At 41.2% G+C, this 16,724-nt stretch overlaps 1 protein-coding gene across 1 annotated transcript; it reads left to right on the top strand.

Moving 5' to 3' along the window:
• Positions 1 to 1,149: 1,149 nt before the first annotated feature.
• On the top strand, positions 1,150 to 8,612 carry LOC103587928. Its single transcript, XM_008569490.1, has 2 exons — positions 1,150 to 3,680; positions 6,148 to 8,612. Exons 1-2 carry the CDS (start codon positions 1,301 to 1,303, stop codon positions 8,532 to 8,534), a joined length of 4,767 nt encoding a protein of 1,588 aa, XP_008567712.1. The 5' UTR covers positions 1,150 to 1,300; the 3' UTR covers positions 8,535 to 8,612.
• Positions 8,613 to 16,724: the final 8,112 nt, after the last annotated feature.

Below are 16,724 nucleotides of genomic sequence, written 5' to 3'. Positions count from 1 at the left end.
AGACTAACATTTGTTTTGTGCATTGCATCATGTCCTTACAACAGGGTAATATATGAGGGTACTTCAAAAAGTTCATGGAAAAATAGAGTTAAAAGACAATACAAATCTTTCTGTGAACTTTTTGAAATGTCCTTGTGTTTAGACCTTGAGTGGTTAAATAGTGTAAGATGGGAAATTAACAAAAAAATAGGATAAAATGCACAAATCTCTTAAAATCAAGACCAATTCTATTCATACAGAAATGAAGAGAAATACTAAAATGCTTATGACAAATACAAGTACTTGATTGTTCCTAGCTCCTCTCTTAAATAATAATTTGCTTAGATACATCTACCATAAGTACTTCTTGGCACCAATTTTCCTTCTAATAGCTTAATTATTCTCTTTACTTGAAGGCGTAACCACATAACAAAGTAAGTCTGTTGTTTATGCCATTTGTGAGTCATAATTTAGAGAATTTATTGTTTATTTTACCATTAGTGTTCCTAACCAACTTCTACTTTTTGTATAGTTTGTTGATTTGTTTGTTGGGACAATTAAATAGTGTACCTCTTAGACTCATAAGTTACATGGCTCATCAGAGATAAAATGCACTGCTAAATAACCGAAGTTGATTGTAGGAAGTTTACATTACCTGAGGGAGTGATTCTTAAATGTTAGTATTCATGAGAATTACTTAAGAGGAAAGTTCAATCAATGCAGATTAGCACCACCAGAGAATTTGATTCAAGATTTGGAGGGGAGCCCAGGAATTGGCTTGAAAACAAAACCACACACTCAACACGAGACATCCAAAGAATTCTTTATCCACGCAGTTTACACACTACGTCTGAGAAACTCTGACTCAACCTTAAAGTCTTCCTGTGTTCAGATTTCGGAAATGGGATTGATCTGAAAATACCTCATGAAGTTATTCATTTCAACGCGTGGTGGCGGTGCAGGCTAAGAGAGTGAATAAACGGTCTGCAGATTCAGTGGACTCCATTTCACCCAGAAGCCAAAGTAAAAATACAGAACCCATTTCCGGCTAAGATAGAAGTGTTCTGGAAGGCGTGCAGGCTAAGAGAGTGAATAAACGGTCTGCAGATTCAGTGGACTCCATTTCACCCAGAAGACAAAGTAAAAATACAGAACCCATTTCCGGCTAAGATAGAAGTGTTCTGGAAGGCAGTCAGCACCAGACAATTTATAAGAACGAATTCAAAAATCTATAGCAAAGACATTTTGGAGGGTCGACGGTGGACGTGGTGATTGGGAGCTGAAAAGGATTTTTCCTCTGGAATCAGGCATAACCATATTGATGGCACAAATGAAAGTACAGCACAAGAAAAGGCAAGTGGCGATTTTTATTATACTGATGCTTTTGTGGGGGGTCCGTTCAGAATCGATTCAGTATTCTGTACTAGAGGAGACAGAAAGTGGCACGTTTGTGGCCAACTTGACGAAGGACCTGGGACTCAGGGTGGGAGAGCTGGCCACTCGGGGTGCCCGGGTTGTTTTCAAGGGGAACAGACAGCATTTGCACTTTGAACCACAGACCTATGATTTGCTGCTTACTGAGAAACTGGACCGGGAGGAGCTGTGTGGCTCCACTGAGCCGTGTGTGCTACCTTTCCAAGTATTATTGGAAAATCCCTTGCAGTTTTTCCAGGCTGCCTTGAGAGTCAGAGATATAAATGACCACGCCCCAGAGTTCCCTGCCAGAGAAATCCTCCTGAAAATATCAGAAATTACAACGCCAGGAAAGGCATTTCCTTTGAAAATGGCACAGGATTTAGACGCTGGCAGCAACAGCCTTCAGAGCTATACCGTCAGCTCCAACCCTCACTTCCAAGTTCTCACCCGCAGTCGCAGCGACGGCAGGAAGTTCCCGGAGCTAGTGCTGGAAAACGCATTGGACCGCGAAGAACAGCCCCAACTCACACTAACACTCACCGCGCTGGATGGTGGGTCTCCGCCCCGGTCAGGGACAACAAAGATTCAGATACTGGTCTTAGACAGCAATGACAACGCCCCCGAGTTTGCTCAGGAGCTCTATGAAGCACAAGTTCCTGAGAACAACCCTGTCGGCTCTACGGTCACTGCCGTCTCAGCGAGAGATTTAGATGCAGGATCCTTTGGGGAGGTATCTTATGCCCTTTTTCAAGTCGATGACGTAATTCAACCCTTCGAAATAAACGCAATCACAGGAGAAATTCGACTGAGAAAGACTTTGGATTTTGAGGAATTTCAGTTTTATCACGTGGGCGTTGAAGCCACAGATGGCGGGGGTCTAACAGGAAAATGCTCTTTAGTCGTCAAGGTCCTGGACGTGAATGACAACGCCCCTGAAGTGACCATGTCCTCACTCATTAGCCCCATCCCCGAAAACTTGCCAGATATCACAGTGGCAGTTTTTAGTGTTTCAGATGCAGACTCTGGACATAACCAACAAGTTATTTGTTCTATAGATGACAATCTCCCTTTTTCTCTAAGACCCTCAGAGGAGAATTTCTACACCCTGGTAACAGAAGGAGCGCTGGACAGAGAGGTCAGAGCCGAGTACAACATCACCATCACCGTCACCGACTTGGGGACGCCCAGGCTCAAAACCGAGCACAGCATAACCGTGCAGGTCTCCGACGTCAACGACAACGCCCCCGCCTTCACACAAACCTCCTACACCCTGTTCGTCCGCGAGAACAACAGCCCCGCCCTGCACATCGGCAGCGTCAGCGCCACAGACAGAGACTCGGGCGCCAACGCCCAGGTCACCTACTCGCTGCTGCCCACCCATGACCCGCAGCTGGCCCTCGCCTCCCTGGTGTCCATCAACGCGGACAGCGGACACCTGTTCGCCCTGCGCTCGCTGGACTACGAGGCCCTGCGGGCGTTCGAGTTCCGCGTGGGCGCGGCAGACAGAGGCTCCCCCGCGCTGAGCAGCGACGCGCTGGTGCGCGTGGTGCTGCTGGACGACAACGACAACGCGCCCTTCGTGCTGTACCCGCTGCAGAACGGCTCTGCGCCCTGCACCGAGCTGCTGCCCAGGCAGGCCGAGGCGGGCTACCTGGTGACCAAGGTGGTGGCGGTGGACGGCGACTCGGGCCAGAACGCCTGGCTGTCGTACCAGCTGCTCAAGGCCACGGAGCCCGGGCTGTTCGGCGTGTGGGCGCACAACGGCGAGGTGCGCACGGCCCGGCTGCTGAGCGAGCGCGACGCGGCCAGGCACAGACTGCTGGTGCTGGTCAAGGACAATGGCGAGCCGCCGCTGTCGGCCACCGTCACGCTGCACGTGCTGCTGGTGGACGGCTTCTCGCAGCCCTACCTGCCGCTGCCGGAAGCGGCGCCGGAGCAGGCGCAGGCCGACTCGCTCACCGTCTACTTGGTCATCGCGTTGGCCTCGGTCACCTCGCTCTTCCTGTCCTCGGTGCTCCTGTTGGTCGCGGTGCGGCTGTGCAGGAGGCGCGGGGCGGCGTCGGAGGGCCGCTGCTCGGTGCCTGGGGGTCGCTTTCCGGGCCACCTGGTGGACGTCAGCGGTACGGGGACCCTGTCCCAGAGCTACCAGTATGAGGTGTGTCTGATGGGAGAGTCAGGGACCAGCGAGTTCAAGTTTCTGAGGCCGATTATGCCTAACTTTCCTCCTCAGGGTACTGGGAAGGAAATGGAGGAAAGCCCCACCTTTGAGAATGGCTTCCCATTCAGTTAAGTGCTGGGTTTTTCTGCTAGGCCCTACTTACTGAGTTTGGAAATTTCTTTTAACTTAAAGTTGCATGTTATTGATGCATGTTATTGAAGGTTTGTTTCTTGCTTATTTTACTACTATTCTTAGGTTGACATTTTTAAAAAGCCATATACTGGGAGTATGCAGTATTTTCTCTCTTTATGCTTAGTAGTTTTTTTTTTTTACTACCCTCACATGAGTGTATTTGGCATTAAAATTAAGGCATCTATTCTTTTTACAAAAATATATTGTAATGTACTTAATAAGTAAGATTACATTTCTAAGTATTGGTGACATTTGTTTGTTGGTGACATTGCCATGTGGGACTATGTTTTAAATGTAAGAATTTGATATTCTTTAACCTTACAATGTAACTCTTATTTTGTGGTAACTCCTACAGTATGTAAAACTAAAGACAAACTCTAAAGATAGCTAAACACTTAGCCATTTTGCTTGTGTGTATTTCAGTGTACCGTAACAGTCAACACTAGTACATATAATATATGAAAATAGACTTTACTGAGGTGTCAATATATTAAATTACAATTTGTCAGCCTCATGTAAGAACATGATGGTCCTTTTAAAAACAACACCAAGCCAATTATAAATGTTTAATAACTATTTACTGAGTGTTACTAACATTCAAGTAGTGAATTTATTCCTAAAATACACTTTCTATGAATAAAGATGCTAATATTCTCTCTACATTAAAGTACCCTTGTCAGTGAGTGAAATTCTTAAATATCACTACTTAGTTAATCACTCTTTTGTTTTCCTTCAAAGCAGAAAACACCCTTCACTCTATTATAGAACATAAAATGCTTGAGATAACATTTTATCTCCTTGTTTCTAACAAGTTGAAAGTTCAAAGATATGGTTTTGTAAAATTCATATTATATTTTTCCAAACTCCTCTCACTTTCTCAAGCTTCTATATATGATACCTGCCAAGACCTAAGTAAGCTATTAATGGCAGGTTATTAGGTAGTCAGATTTTCCCTTCTAGTGCTGTGTAAGCATCATTTTTGTTAACCATAAACCACTTACTTTCACAGTTTTCACATATTAGACAAATATTTGTGTCAGTTATATTTGTGGTATTTCATGAAAAATCTCCCTTTTTAACCTCCTAACAAAGGCAGGCAATTTACATTAAAGTGACAGTTCAGTGAATATTTTATTTTTATTCTTAATTAAATGGAACAGGACTCAACTAAATTACATTTGGCTGCATTTAGTGTTTAAATAAGTTAATTATCATGGGTTATTACCAACTGACTCAGTGAGTGTAGGGAACATTTACTGTTTTGTATTCCCAGATATTTACCCTCCCCTCCTTGGAGTAGCATTCTTCTTCTTGGGGGGGGGAGGAGTATTTGCTTCTTCCACTATTTTTGCTCCAACCACATGGCTCTAGTTGGGGCAGTGGTGTTTTTCAATGACCCCATCTCCATAGTCCCAGAGTATGTACATTGGGATGGGCCCCTGTTCAATGCAGACAGGTCAAAATCCTTTCCCAGAAAGTATTATTTTTGACTTTGTTGACTTTATCATCTTTGTCATGTTTGTAGAAAAGACTGAATTCTGAGCTAATATTGATTTCTAATAAAATGAATTGCCATTTTCCTTCAACTGTACTGGGCGTTGCATACAGTGAATTTATGAAGAAATTTTTTTCTGAAAGAATATGTATGCCAGAGACTGACAAAAAAAAAATCACATTTTTATTTTCTTTCAAGAGTTACAGGCGCATTGCAATTTGGGAGTAGAAACTGGATTTAAAAACTTATGCAGTAATTTTTCCTGACACAAGAGAACAAATCCGTATTTTTGTAATAGAATGTAAACTCCCCAAGAGCAAGAATTTTTGTGTTTCATTTACTTTTATCTTCAGAAGCTAGAAGAATGCCTGCACAGATATATACTTGTTAAAGGAATAAATGAATTCGCGTAGACCAGTTTTGTGTAATGAACTTGTACCTTTATAAGATGAATATAGATGTAGATATAAATGTTACTTTTGCTCTCACAACTATTGTTAGCTACCTGAACAAGACTGCATGAGGGGTGGGGTGGGGGCGGGGGGTTGAAGGGGGGGACCGGGCGAGGAATACATTACACGCCTAGACCTAAATGTCATATGATAGGTTTTAGCTGTTACACTGCGCTTTGAAATGAAAATTATCTGAAGTTGTAAAGAGGAACGCTTGGTGGCGCTGCAGGCTAAGAGTGTGGAAAACTGCAGACTCAGTGACTCAAAAGCAGAACGGTTTCTGCCGGCTCGAAAAGCAAACATTTTGCACTACTGGGGATAGAAGGTTTCAGAGAGACAGCTATCTCCATGTCAGTCAGTGTCAAAAAGAACTAACTCAAAATTATTAAGCCAAGATAGCTGTGACTATAAAGCAATTATTTTATGATTAAATACTGCATCTTCTGGACCCTGAGGAACGATGGAGACGCCGCTCCCCAAAGCGCCGAAGAAAAGGCAAGTGACCGCCATTATTTTCCTATTACTATTGTGGGAGGCGGGCAGTGCAACCATTAAGTATTCCGTTCTAGAAGAGAGGGACAGTGGTTCTTTTGTGGCCAACCTAGCAAAAGACCTGGGGCTGAGCATAGGGGAGCTGGCCGCGCGGGGCGCCCAGATTCTTTCCAAAGGAAACAAACAGCATTTGCAGATCGAACGAAAGACTGGGAATTTGCTCCTAAAAGAAAAATTGGACCGGGAGGAGTTGTGTGCTGACACGGATCCATGTATACAGCATTTCCAGGTATTACTGAAAAACCCAGTGCAGTTTATTCAAGGTGAACTACAACTCCAAGATATAAATGATCATGCCCCAGAATTCTTAGAAAATGAAATCCTCTTGAAAATCCCGGAAAGTAGCTATCCAGGGACTCCGTTTCCTTTGAAAATAGCACAAGATTCGGACGTAGGTAGCAATACAGTTCAGAACTACATAATTAGTACCAACTCCCATTTCCACCTTTTCACCCGCAATCTCAGCGACGGCAGAAAATACCCAGAGCTGGTGCTGTACAAAGCGCTGGATCGTGAGGAGCAGCCAGAGCTTAGGTTAACCCTCATGGCGCTGGACGGTGGGTCACCTCCCAGGACTGGGACTTCTCAGGTTCTCATCTTGGTCCTGGATATCAATGACAATGCCCCTGAATTTTCTCAGCAGGTCTATGAGGTGCAGGTCCCAGAGAACAGCCCTGTAGGTTCCCTTGTCATCACTGTCTCCGCTATAGATTTAGATGCTGGGACCCACGGGGAGCTCTGCTATACATTTTTCCAATCCTCAAATCAAGTTTTTCAGGCTTTTGAAATAAACACAGTCACGGGAGAAATTAGATTAAAAAAACTGTTGGATTTTGAGGAAATTCAATCTTACAGCATGGAAATTGAGGCCTCAGATGGTGGAGGTCTTTCAGGAAAATGCACAGTAGCTATAGAAGTGACGGATGTAAACGACAACGCCCCTGAACTGACCGTGTCCTTACTCGTCAGTGATATCCCAGAAAACTCCGCAGAAACGGTGGTCGCTATTTTCGGAATTTCAGATCCAGACTCCAGGGACAATGGAAAAACGATGTGTTCCATCCAAGACAATCTGCCCTTCCTTCTGAAACCTACCGTAGAAAATTTCTACACCCTGGTAACAGAAGGAGCGCTGGACAGAGAGGTCAGAGCCGAGTACAACATCACCATCACCGTCACCGACTTGGGGACGCCCAGGCTCAAAACCGAGCACAGCATAACCGTGCAGGTCTCCGACGTCAACGACAACGCCCCCGCCTTCACACAAACCTCCTACACCCTGTTCGTCCGCGAGAACAACAGCCCCGCCCTGCACATCGGCAGCGTCAGCGCCACAGACAGAGACTCGGGCGCCAACGCCCAGGTCACCTACTCGCTGCTGCCCACCCACGACCCGCAGCTGGCCCTCGCCTCCCTGGTGTCCATCAACGCGGACAGCGGACACCTGTTCGCCCTGCGCTCGCTGGACTACGAGGCCCTGCGGGCGTTCGAGTTCCGCGTGGGCGCGGCAGACAGAGGCTCCCCCGCGCTGAGCAGCGACGCGCTGGTGCGCGTGGTGCTGCTGGACGACAACGACAACGCGCCCTTCGTGCTGTACCCGCTGCAGAACGGCTCTGCGCCCTGCACCGAGCTGCTGCCCAGGCAGGCCGAGGCGGGCTACCTGGTGACCAAGGTGGTGGCGGTGGACGGCGACTCGGGCCAGAACGCCTGGCTGTCGTACCAGCTGCTCAAGGCCACGGAGCCCGGGCTGTTCGGCGTGTGGGCGCACAACGGCGAGGTGCGCACGGCCCGGCTGCTGAGCGAGCGCGACGCGGCCAGGCACAGACTGCTGGTGCTGGTCAAGGACAATGGCGAGCCGCCGCTGTCGGCCACCGTCACGCTGCACGTGCTGCTGGTGGACGGCTTCTCGCAGCCCTACCTGCCGCTGCCGGAAGCGGCGCCGGAGCAGGCGCAGGCCGACTCGCTCACCGTCTACTTGGTCATCGCGTTGGCCTCGGTCACCTCGCTCTTCCTGTCCTCGGTGCTCCTGTTGGTCGCGGTGCGGCTGTGCAGGAGGCGCGGGGCGGCGTCGGAGGGCCGCTGCTCGGTGCCTGGGGGCCGCTTTCCGGGCCACCTGGTGGACGTCAGCGGTACGGGGACCCTGTCTCAGAATTATCAGTGTGAAGTTTACCTGGCAGAAAGCTCTGAAAGGAACGAGTTCAAGTTTCTTAAATCGGTATTCCCCAACTTTTTGGGTGAAGGGGACACCGAAGAAAATCCCAACTCTAGGAATCAGTTTGGGTTCAATTAGGAATGTAACTTTGACGACACGTGATAAATCATAATATTCGCTGACCAATCTATAAGTTCCCAGCCCTTTTATTCACATAAAGAGCTTATATATTCACACATTAGTAATTATTGTCATATTTGTAGCTATTTCAACCTCCTGGACTATTTTACATTCCTTCTAATGTTTTTGTTTGCCATCTCACAGATTGCATGCACACACAACAGGAGAGACATGCTGTTTCTCAGGATTTTTTTTTGGTGGGGGTGGTCAGAGTTTTGGAAGTCACAGGAGTTTTCAGATTTCTGATATTTGAGCATGTTCATTGATACCATGTTATGATTAACAATCATGTTCCAAACTTTCTGATTGTCATGAGCATGAACCTAACTCTATTGTCAATGATGGCTTTCAGTTTTAAAAAATAATTTTTATTTATGCAGAAATTTTAGTGGTCTTGTAAATTGTTGGATTTCTATTGTGTTATTTCAAAAAGATTATTATTGTCTTTCCTCAAAGGAACCAGTATTTTATCTGGGTGACATTTTCTCATTTTGTATTTTCTTTCAAAATTGATAGCATTTAATTAGAACATCTGCTATTATTCTAAAGGATCCAATCCCTGTTACATTAAAAAACAATAGAAAAAAGTTGGTAGACTTATGAATATTTTTCCACATTAATGGTTTTGGTATGTAAATAACATTTGTCATCCTTTTAAAATAACATATAGTTACATGATTCAAACATGTACAATAAGTACAAAAAAAGCAATTAGCATCATTATTCTATGACTGAGGGATAATTTTATTAAGATTGAGTCAACATCATTCTAAAACATGTCTATGAATTCATAAAGTAGTAAATTAATAGAAATAATTTTATAAAATGGATCTATAATAAATTTATAGCTTCTAATTAAAACTATCAGATTAAATATAGTAAAACAAAAGGTGAAGCAATGAAATCTGCATAAGTTTAGATAAATAATTCCTATAAGGTTAGAAAAAACAGATGATAATGCATATTAAGATGTTAGCAGCACTTAACTGCCTGTTTTAAAATGAACAGATGAACATTCTTATACTTCCCTTCTCTCCTAACCTTATTTATACTCTTTTTGTTATATATATTGTTACCTTATCAACATCAACCTAAATAAGAAACAGAGAGAAGTGCTGTAAAAGAAAATGATATTTATTCAAAAATAGGCACTGCAATGGGAATACACATCATAGTAAACTACACATGTATTTCAGGGAGGTAAAGGAAAACAAAGGGTTTTAAAGAAAAAATGATGGAGGATTAAATAATTGTTTGGGGATAATTTTCCTTTGCTACAAGGATCAATAACAAGGGTGACACCAGTCTGAGGTTGTACAGGCAGTTGTTGGGCAGATGTCCTTGCAGTAGTACTTTGAAAAATTAAGGTTGCAATGGCCTGAGCACAAAGTTGTGGCTTTGCAGAGTCCTTTGTGATAGTTCTTGTTATCAGGCGTAAATGCATAAGTGCATGAAGACTCCCCAGTTTGTGGTCTTTTAAAATTCAATTTAGGGCCGGCCCGGTGGCGCACTGGAGAGTGTGCTGCTTGGGAGCGCAGCAGCGCTCCCGCCGAGGGTTCGGATCCCATGTGGAGACAGGTTCCCGCTCACTGGCTGAGCGTGGTGCGGGCGCAACACTGAGGGTTGCGATCCCGTTACTGGTCAGTAAAAAAGAGACAAAAAGGAAAAAAAAAATTCAATTTAAAGTCATAGAATGCTACTTTAAAAAATATTTTTATTCAAGTCTGACTGCCCAGAAGTAACCACTTTTAGGGCTGTTAGCTATTTTTTTCCATGTGTACTTCCATATTTTTAAGTAACATGCTTCTAATATGCTTTTTCTCAAATTTCAGTTTTAGATATTATCCATCTACTTCCTTTCTTAAGAGACATGCATGCTGACACAGAAACACACACAGGCACATTTTCTCTCCTTCATCCTGTTACCTAGAAATATTATAGATCTGTTTAAATAGTGTTTATGTAATTATTATGATGTCAATATTGCTTACACCTGAGCCTCAACAGTAAAAAGAAAAGCCTCTTTCCTTTACCCTTAAGTTAATAATTGCCCCCTTTTTCAGTTTACTTACTTTTCTGTGTACATATTTTTAAGTTATACACAAACTTTCTTAAGTCTAATGTTTCTAATGTTATGGCTAAACTCATAAAGAAATCTGTCAGTTCCTTTTCTTGGAGCCATCCTGGGGCTATCCAGACTTCTGCTCAATTGAACACTATCTGTTCTCTAGAACTGTTGTACAGCTGGCAGTTTTCTCTACCCACCAACCTGGGAATTTCTTTTATCTCCCTCCTCTGATTTTGTATTCTAGATTTTATGTCTTCCTCTTGTTTGGTTTACTTCCTTGATTTCCTGAAGAATATTTCATAATAAATTTATTGGGAGTTTGAATGTCTGAAAAATTCAGATGTCAAAAAAATCAAATGTCTATTTAAGATTTTGTTGGGTATGGAATTATAGGTTAGGGATTATTTGCCACTATTATTTTGAAGGCATTCCTCCAATGTCTTCTAATCTCCATTATTGAGATGATCGTTAACATTCTGATTAGCCGTTATTTTCCGAGAAAGTTTAATTTTCCCTCTAAAACCCTGGTTCTTGACTGGGGGCAATATTGCCACCCAGAAACGTTTGGTAATGTCTGAAAACATTTTTGATTGTCACAACTAGAGGATGTGGTACAACTGGCAGAGATGCTGCTAAACATTCCACAACGCACGGGAGAGCTCTCTACAAAGAGTTATCTAGCCCCAAATGCCAACAGTACTGAGGCTGAGAAACCCTACTCTAGATGAATTTAGGTTCTCATATCACCAGTGTTCTACAATTTCATTGTTGTGTCATAGTGTAAGAATTTTGTCATTCGTTGTGCTTGGTACTCAATGAGACTTGTCAGTCCTGAGACATGTAATTCAGATGAGGACAGGGTTGGGGATATTTTGTAATTTAAAAAAAACTATTTCTTCCACTTGATGTTCTTTGTTTTATTTTGTTACTCCTGTCAGCTATACAGTGACCTCCTGGGTTTATATTTAATTTTTACAGTCCTGAGACATGTAATTCAGATGAGGACAGGGTTGGGGATATTTTGTAATTTAAAAAAACTATTTCTTCCACTTGATGTTCTTTGTTTTATTTTGTTACTCCTGTCAGCTATACAGTGACCTCCTGGGTTTATATTTAATTTTTTAAATCCCTATTTTATTTACTGTCTCGTCTTTATTTTCATGGATTCTAGGAGATTTTCTCAGCTTATTTTTTCATGCTTCTGACTGAATTTTAAATTTTTGCTATCATAGTTTTACTTTCAAAAAGTTATTTCTTGTTAGCTGAATATTTCTATAGCAACCTTTTAGTTTTTTAATTTTTTTAGTGAGATATAATTCACGTTCCATAACACTCACCTGCAGTTACTCTTCATTTCCTCCTCCCTCCAGTCCCTGACAACCACTAATCAGCTTTCTGTCCTGGATTTGCCTGTTCTGGACATTTTATACAAATGAAATCCCATAATATGTAGCATTTTGTGTCTGGATTATTTCAGCTAGCATAATGTTTTCAAGGTTCATCCATGTTATAGTATGTAGCAGTACTTCATTCCTTTATATAGCCAAATATTTCATTGTATGAAGTACCACATTTTGTTTGTTCATTCATTTTGCTTTGGCATTTGGGTTTGTTTATACATTTTGGCTATTACAAGTAATGCTGCCAGGAGCATTCATATACAAGTTTTTGTGTGGATATATGTTTTCAGTCCTCTTGGGTATATACCTACGATTGAATTGTGGAATCATGTAGTGACTCTTTATAACTTTTTGAGGAATTTTCCAACTGTTTTCCAAAGTGACTGCAGCATTTTACACTCCTATGGACAGTATATGAGAGTTCCAATTTCTCCACATCCTCACCAACACTTGTTATTTTCTTTTTGATTATAGCCAATCTAGAAGGTGTAAAGTAGTATCTTATTGTGGTTCAATTTGCATTTCCCAAATGACTAATAATGTTGAGCATCTTTTCATATGCTTATTGGACATTTGAATATTTTTGGAGAAATGTTTACTCAAATTCTTTGCCAATTTTCTAATTGAATTTTCATCTTTATATTATTGAATAGTGGTAGTTCTTAATATATTCTGGATACTAGCCCCTTATCAGACATATGATTTATAAGTATTTTCTCCCATTCTGTGGTTGTCTTTTCACTTTATTAATAATATCCTTTGAAGCACAAAAGGTTTTTGTTTGTTTGTTTTGATGAAGGTCAGTTTACCTACTTTTTCTTTGGTTGCTTGTACTTTAGGTGTCATATCTAAGAAATCATTGCTCAATCCAAAGTCATGAAGATTTCCAACTATGTTTATTTTTTCTTCCAAATTTTATTTTATTTTCTCAATATACAATGTGGTTGATTATTGTGGCCAGTTACCGAAACCTCCCTCCCTCCTCCTTCTCCCCTCTCCCTCCCAACAATGTCCTTTCTGTTCACTTGTCGTATCAACTTCAAAAATTGTAATTGTTATGTCTTCTTCCCTCTGCCCTCCCCTGGTATTTTTGTGTATTTATTTATTTATTTTTAGCTCCCACAAATAAGTAAGAACATGTGATATTNGATGCCCTTTATTTCCTTCTCTTCTCTGATTACTCTGGCTAGTACTTGCAGCACTATTTGAACAGGAGTGGTGAGGGTGGCCATCCTTGTCTAGTTCCTGTTCTTAAAGGAAAAGCTTTCAGCTTTTCCCCATTCAGGATGATATTGGCAGTGGGTTTATCACATATGGCCTTAATTATGTTGAGATACTTTCCATCTATACCTAACTTGTAGAGGGTCTTTGTCATGAATGAATGTTGAATTTTATCAAATGCTTTTTCAGTGTTTGATTTTATTAATATGGTGTATCATATTTATTGACTTGCGTATGTTGAATCAACCTTGCATCCCTGGGATGAATCCCACTTGATCATGGTGAACAATTTTATGTATGTGTTGCTGTATTCTGTTAGCTAGTATTTTACTGAGGAATTTTGCACCTATATTCATCAAGGATATTGGCCTGTAGTTCTTTTTTAGTTCTATCTTTACCTAGTTTTGGTATCAGGATGATGTTTGCTTCATAGAATGAGTTTGGGAGTTTGCCTATGCTTCAATCTTTTAGAATAGTTTGTAAAGAATTGGTGTCAATTCCTCTTTGAATGTCCGGTAAAATTCTGCTGGGAATCCATCTGGTCCTGGGCTTTTTTTTTTGTTGGGAGCTTTCTGATAACAGCTTCAATATCCTTAATTGTTATTGGTCTGTTCAGATTTTCTACATCTTTTTGGCTCAGTTTTGGGAGCTTGTGTGTGTCCAGAAATGTATCCATTTCCTCCAAATTTTCAAATTTGTTGGCATATAGTTGTTTATAGTAGTCTTGAATGATTCCTTGTATTTCAGATGTATCAGTTGTAATATCACCCTTTTCATTTCTAATTTGTGTTATTTGGATCTTCTCTCTTCTTTTTTTTGTTAGCCATGCTAATGGTTTTTCAATTTTATTTATCTTTTCAAAAAACCAACCTTTTGATTCGTTCATCTTTTGTATTGATTTTTGAGTTTCAATTTCATTCATCAAAATCATTCAGTGATTTCTTTCCATCTGCTAACTTTGGATTTGGATTGTTCTTGTTTTTCTAGTTCTTTAAGGTGAAGTGTTAGGTTGTTCACTTGCCATCTTTTCATTCTTCTGAAGTAAGCATTTAATGTGATAAATTTCCTCCTTTGTACTGCTTTTGCAGTATCCCACAAGTTTTGGTATGATGTATCATTCTTTTCATTAGTTTCAATAAATTTTTTCATTTCCTGTTTGATTTCTTCTTGGACCCATATGTCATTAAGTAGAATACTGTTTAATTTCCATGTGTTTGTATAGTTCCCAGAATTTTGTTTGTTATTGATATCTAATATTAATCCATTGTGGTCTGAGAAAATACATGGGATTATTCCAATTTTTTTGAATTTGTTGGCACTTGATTTGTGACCTAACGTAATCTATCCTGGAGAATGATACATGTGCTGATGAGAAGAATGAATATTCTGAGGTTGTTGGATGGAATGTTCTGTAGATATATGACAAGTGCAATTGGTCTAGAGTGTTGTTTAGATCTTGTGTTTCTCTGCTGATTCTTTGCCTAGATGATCTGTCCAATATTGACAGTGGGGTGTTCAGGTCTCCTGCTACTGTGATATTAGTGTCTCTTTCCTTCTTTAGGTCTAATAGAGTTTGTTTTATAAATCTGGCTGCTCCAACATTGGGTGCATATATATTTATGATTGTTATGTCTTCTTGATGGATCAAGCCTTTTATCATTATGTATTGGCCCTCATTATCTCTTTTTATGATTTTTAGTTTAAAGTCTATTTTATCAGATATAAGAATAGCTACTCAAGCTCGTTTTCATTTCTGATTGCATGGTAAATCTTTTTCGTTTTTCTTTTCTGTTTGCATGGTAAATCTTTTTCCATCCTTTCACTCTTAGTCTAGGTGAGTCTTTATGGGTAAGATGGGTCTCTTGAAGGCAGCATAGAGTTGGGTCCTCCTTTTTAATCCAGTCAGCCAGTCTGTGTCTTTTGATTGGGGAATTTAAGCCTTTTACATTAAGAATTGTTATTGAAAAGTGTAGATTTAATCCTAGCATTTTATTGATTATTGTTTGGATGTCTTAAGTGACTTTTGTTCCTTTCTTTCTGATTAACTGTTTGTCTTCTGTATTTGTTGGTTCCTTGGGTTGTAGATAGCCTTTTTGTTTGTTTTCTCTTCATGAATGCCATTTTTATTATACTAGTGGGTTTTGATTTTTCTTGGGTTTTTATGGCAGTGGTAGTTATTTTTCAGGTACCAAACCCAGTGCTCCCTTGTGAATTTCTTGTAAGGGTGGTTTTGTGGTAGTGAACTCCTGCAGTTTTTGTTTGTCTGAGAAATATACTATTTGTCCCTCATTTCAGAAGGATAGCCTAACAGGGTAGAGTATTCTTGGTTAGCCATCTCTGTCTTTCAGTATTTTGAATATATCATCCCATTCCTTTCTGGCTTTTAGGGTTTGTGATGAAAAGTCTGATGTTAGTTTGATTGGGGATCCCTTATAGTTGATTTGATGCTTCTCTCTTGCAGCTTTTAAGATTCTCTCTTTGTCTTTGAGTTTTGCCAATTTGACTATAACATGTCTTGGAGAAGACCTTTTTGGGTGGAATATGTTTGGGGATCTTTGAGCTTCCTGAATCTGAAGAGCTGTGTATTTTCCAATATCTGGGAAGTTTTCTGCCACTATTTTGTTGAAATGTTTTCAATGCAATCTTCTTTTTCCTTCCCTTCTGGAATACCAGCAGCTTAAGGTTGTCTGATATCTCTCTCAGATTTTCTTCAATGTTTTTAGTTCTTTTTTCTTTCTTTCTTTTCTCTCTCTTTTTTTTTTTTCTTTTTGTATGCCTGTGTTATTTCAAACAGCCGACCTTCAAGGTCAGGAGTTCTGTCTTCTACTTCTGCAAACTTGCTGTTGTGTTTTTTATTTTCTTGAATGAATTCTTCAGATTGGCAAGCTCTGCTACATTCTTTTTCAGGGCATTGATTTCCTTGTACATTTCTTCTTTCAGGTCCTGTATACTTTTCCTTGTTTCATCATGTTGTCTAGCTGAGTTTTCTTGTATCTCAGTTTCCTTAGAATTATCACTCGAAATTCCTTGTCAGACATTTCAAGGGCTTCTTGTTCTATAGGATCTAGAGCTTGAGAGTTATTACCCTTTGGTAGTATACTTTCTTGATTTTTCATATTTCTGGTATCTTTCCTTTGATGTTTAGTCATTGTGGCAGGGGGTTTCACAGTCCACTGGTTTGACACTATTGTCTAGCTAGGATGTTGCTGAGGTTGCCCATTTGGTATGGCTACCTCAGTGTCTGCTCAGTTGGCCACTAGTGCCTTGTGTGTGTGGTTGCCTCGAGTCTTGGGCCTCTCTGGGGAGCCACCTCTCTAGTCAGCACGCACTCAGCTGGGCTGCTGGGTCACGTCGCAGCACTGCAGGGTGTGTGGTCTCTGCTGAGCTTCTGCCTCCCCTGCTGGACGTCTCCCTGCTCCATGCACACTGAGCCAGGTTTCTGGGTCCCACGGTGGCACC

The sequence above is a fragment of the Galeopterus variegatus genome, unplaced genomic scaffold, assembly GCF_000696425.1.
Source record: "Galeopterus variegatus unplaced genomic scaffold, G_variegatus-3.0.2 Scaffold502, whole genome shotgun sequence".
In the NCBI taxonomy this organism is placed as follows: Eukaryota; Metazoa; Chordata; class Mammalia; order Dermoptera; family Cynocephalidae; genus Galeopterus; species Galeopterus variegatus.
This window is presented reverse-complemented; position numbering and strand designations above follow the sequence as displayed.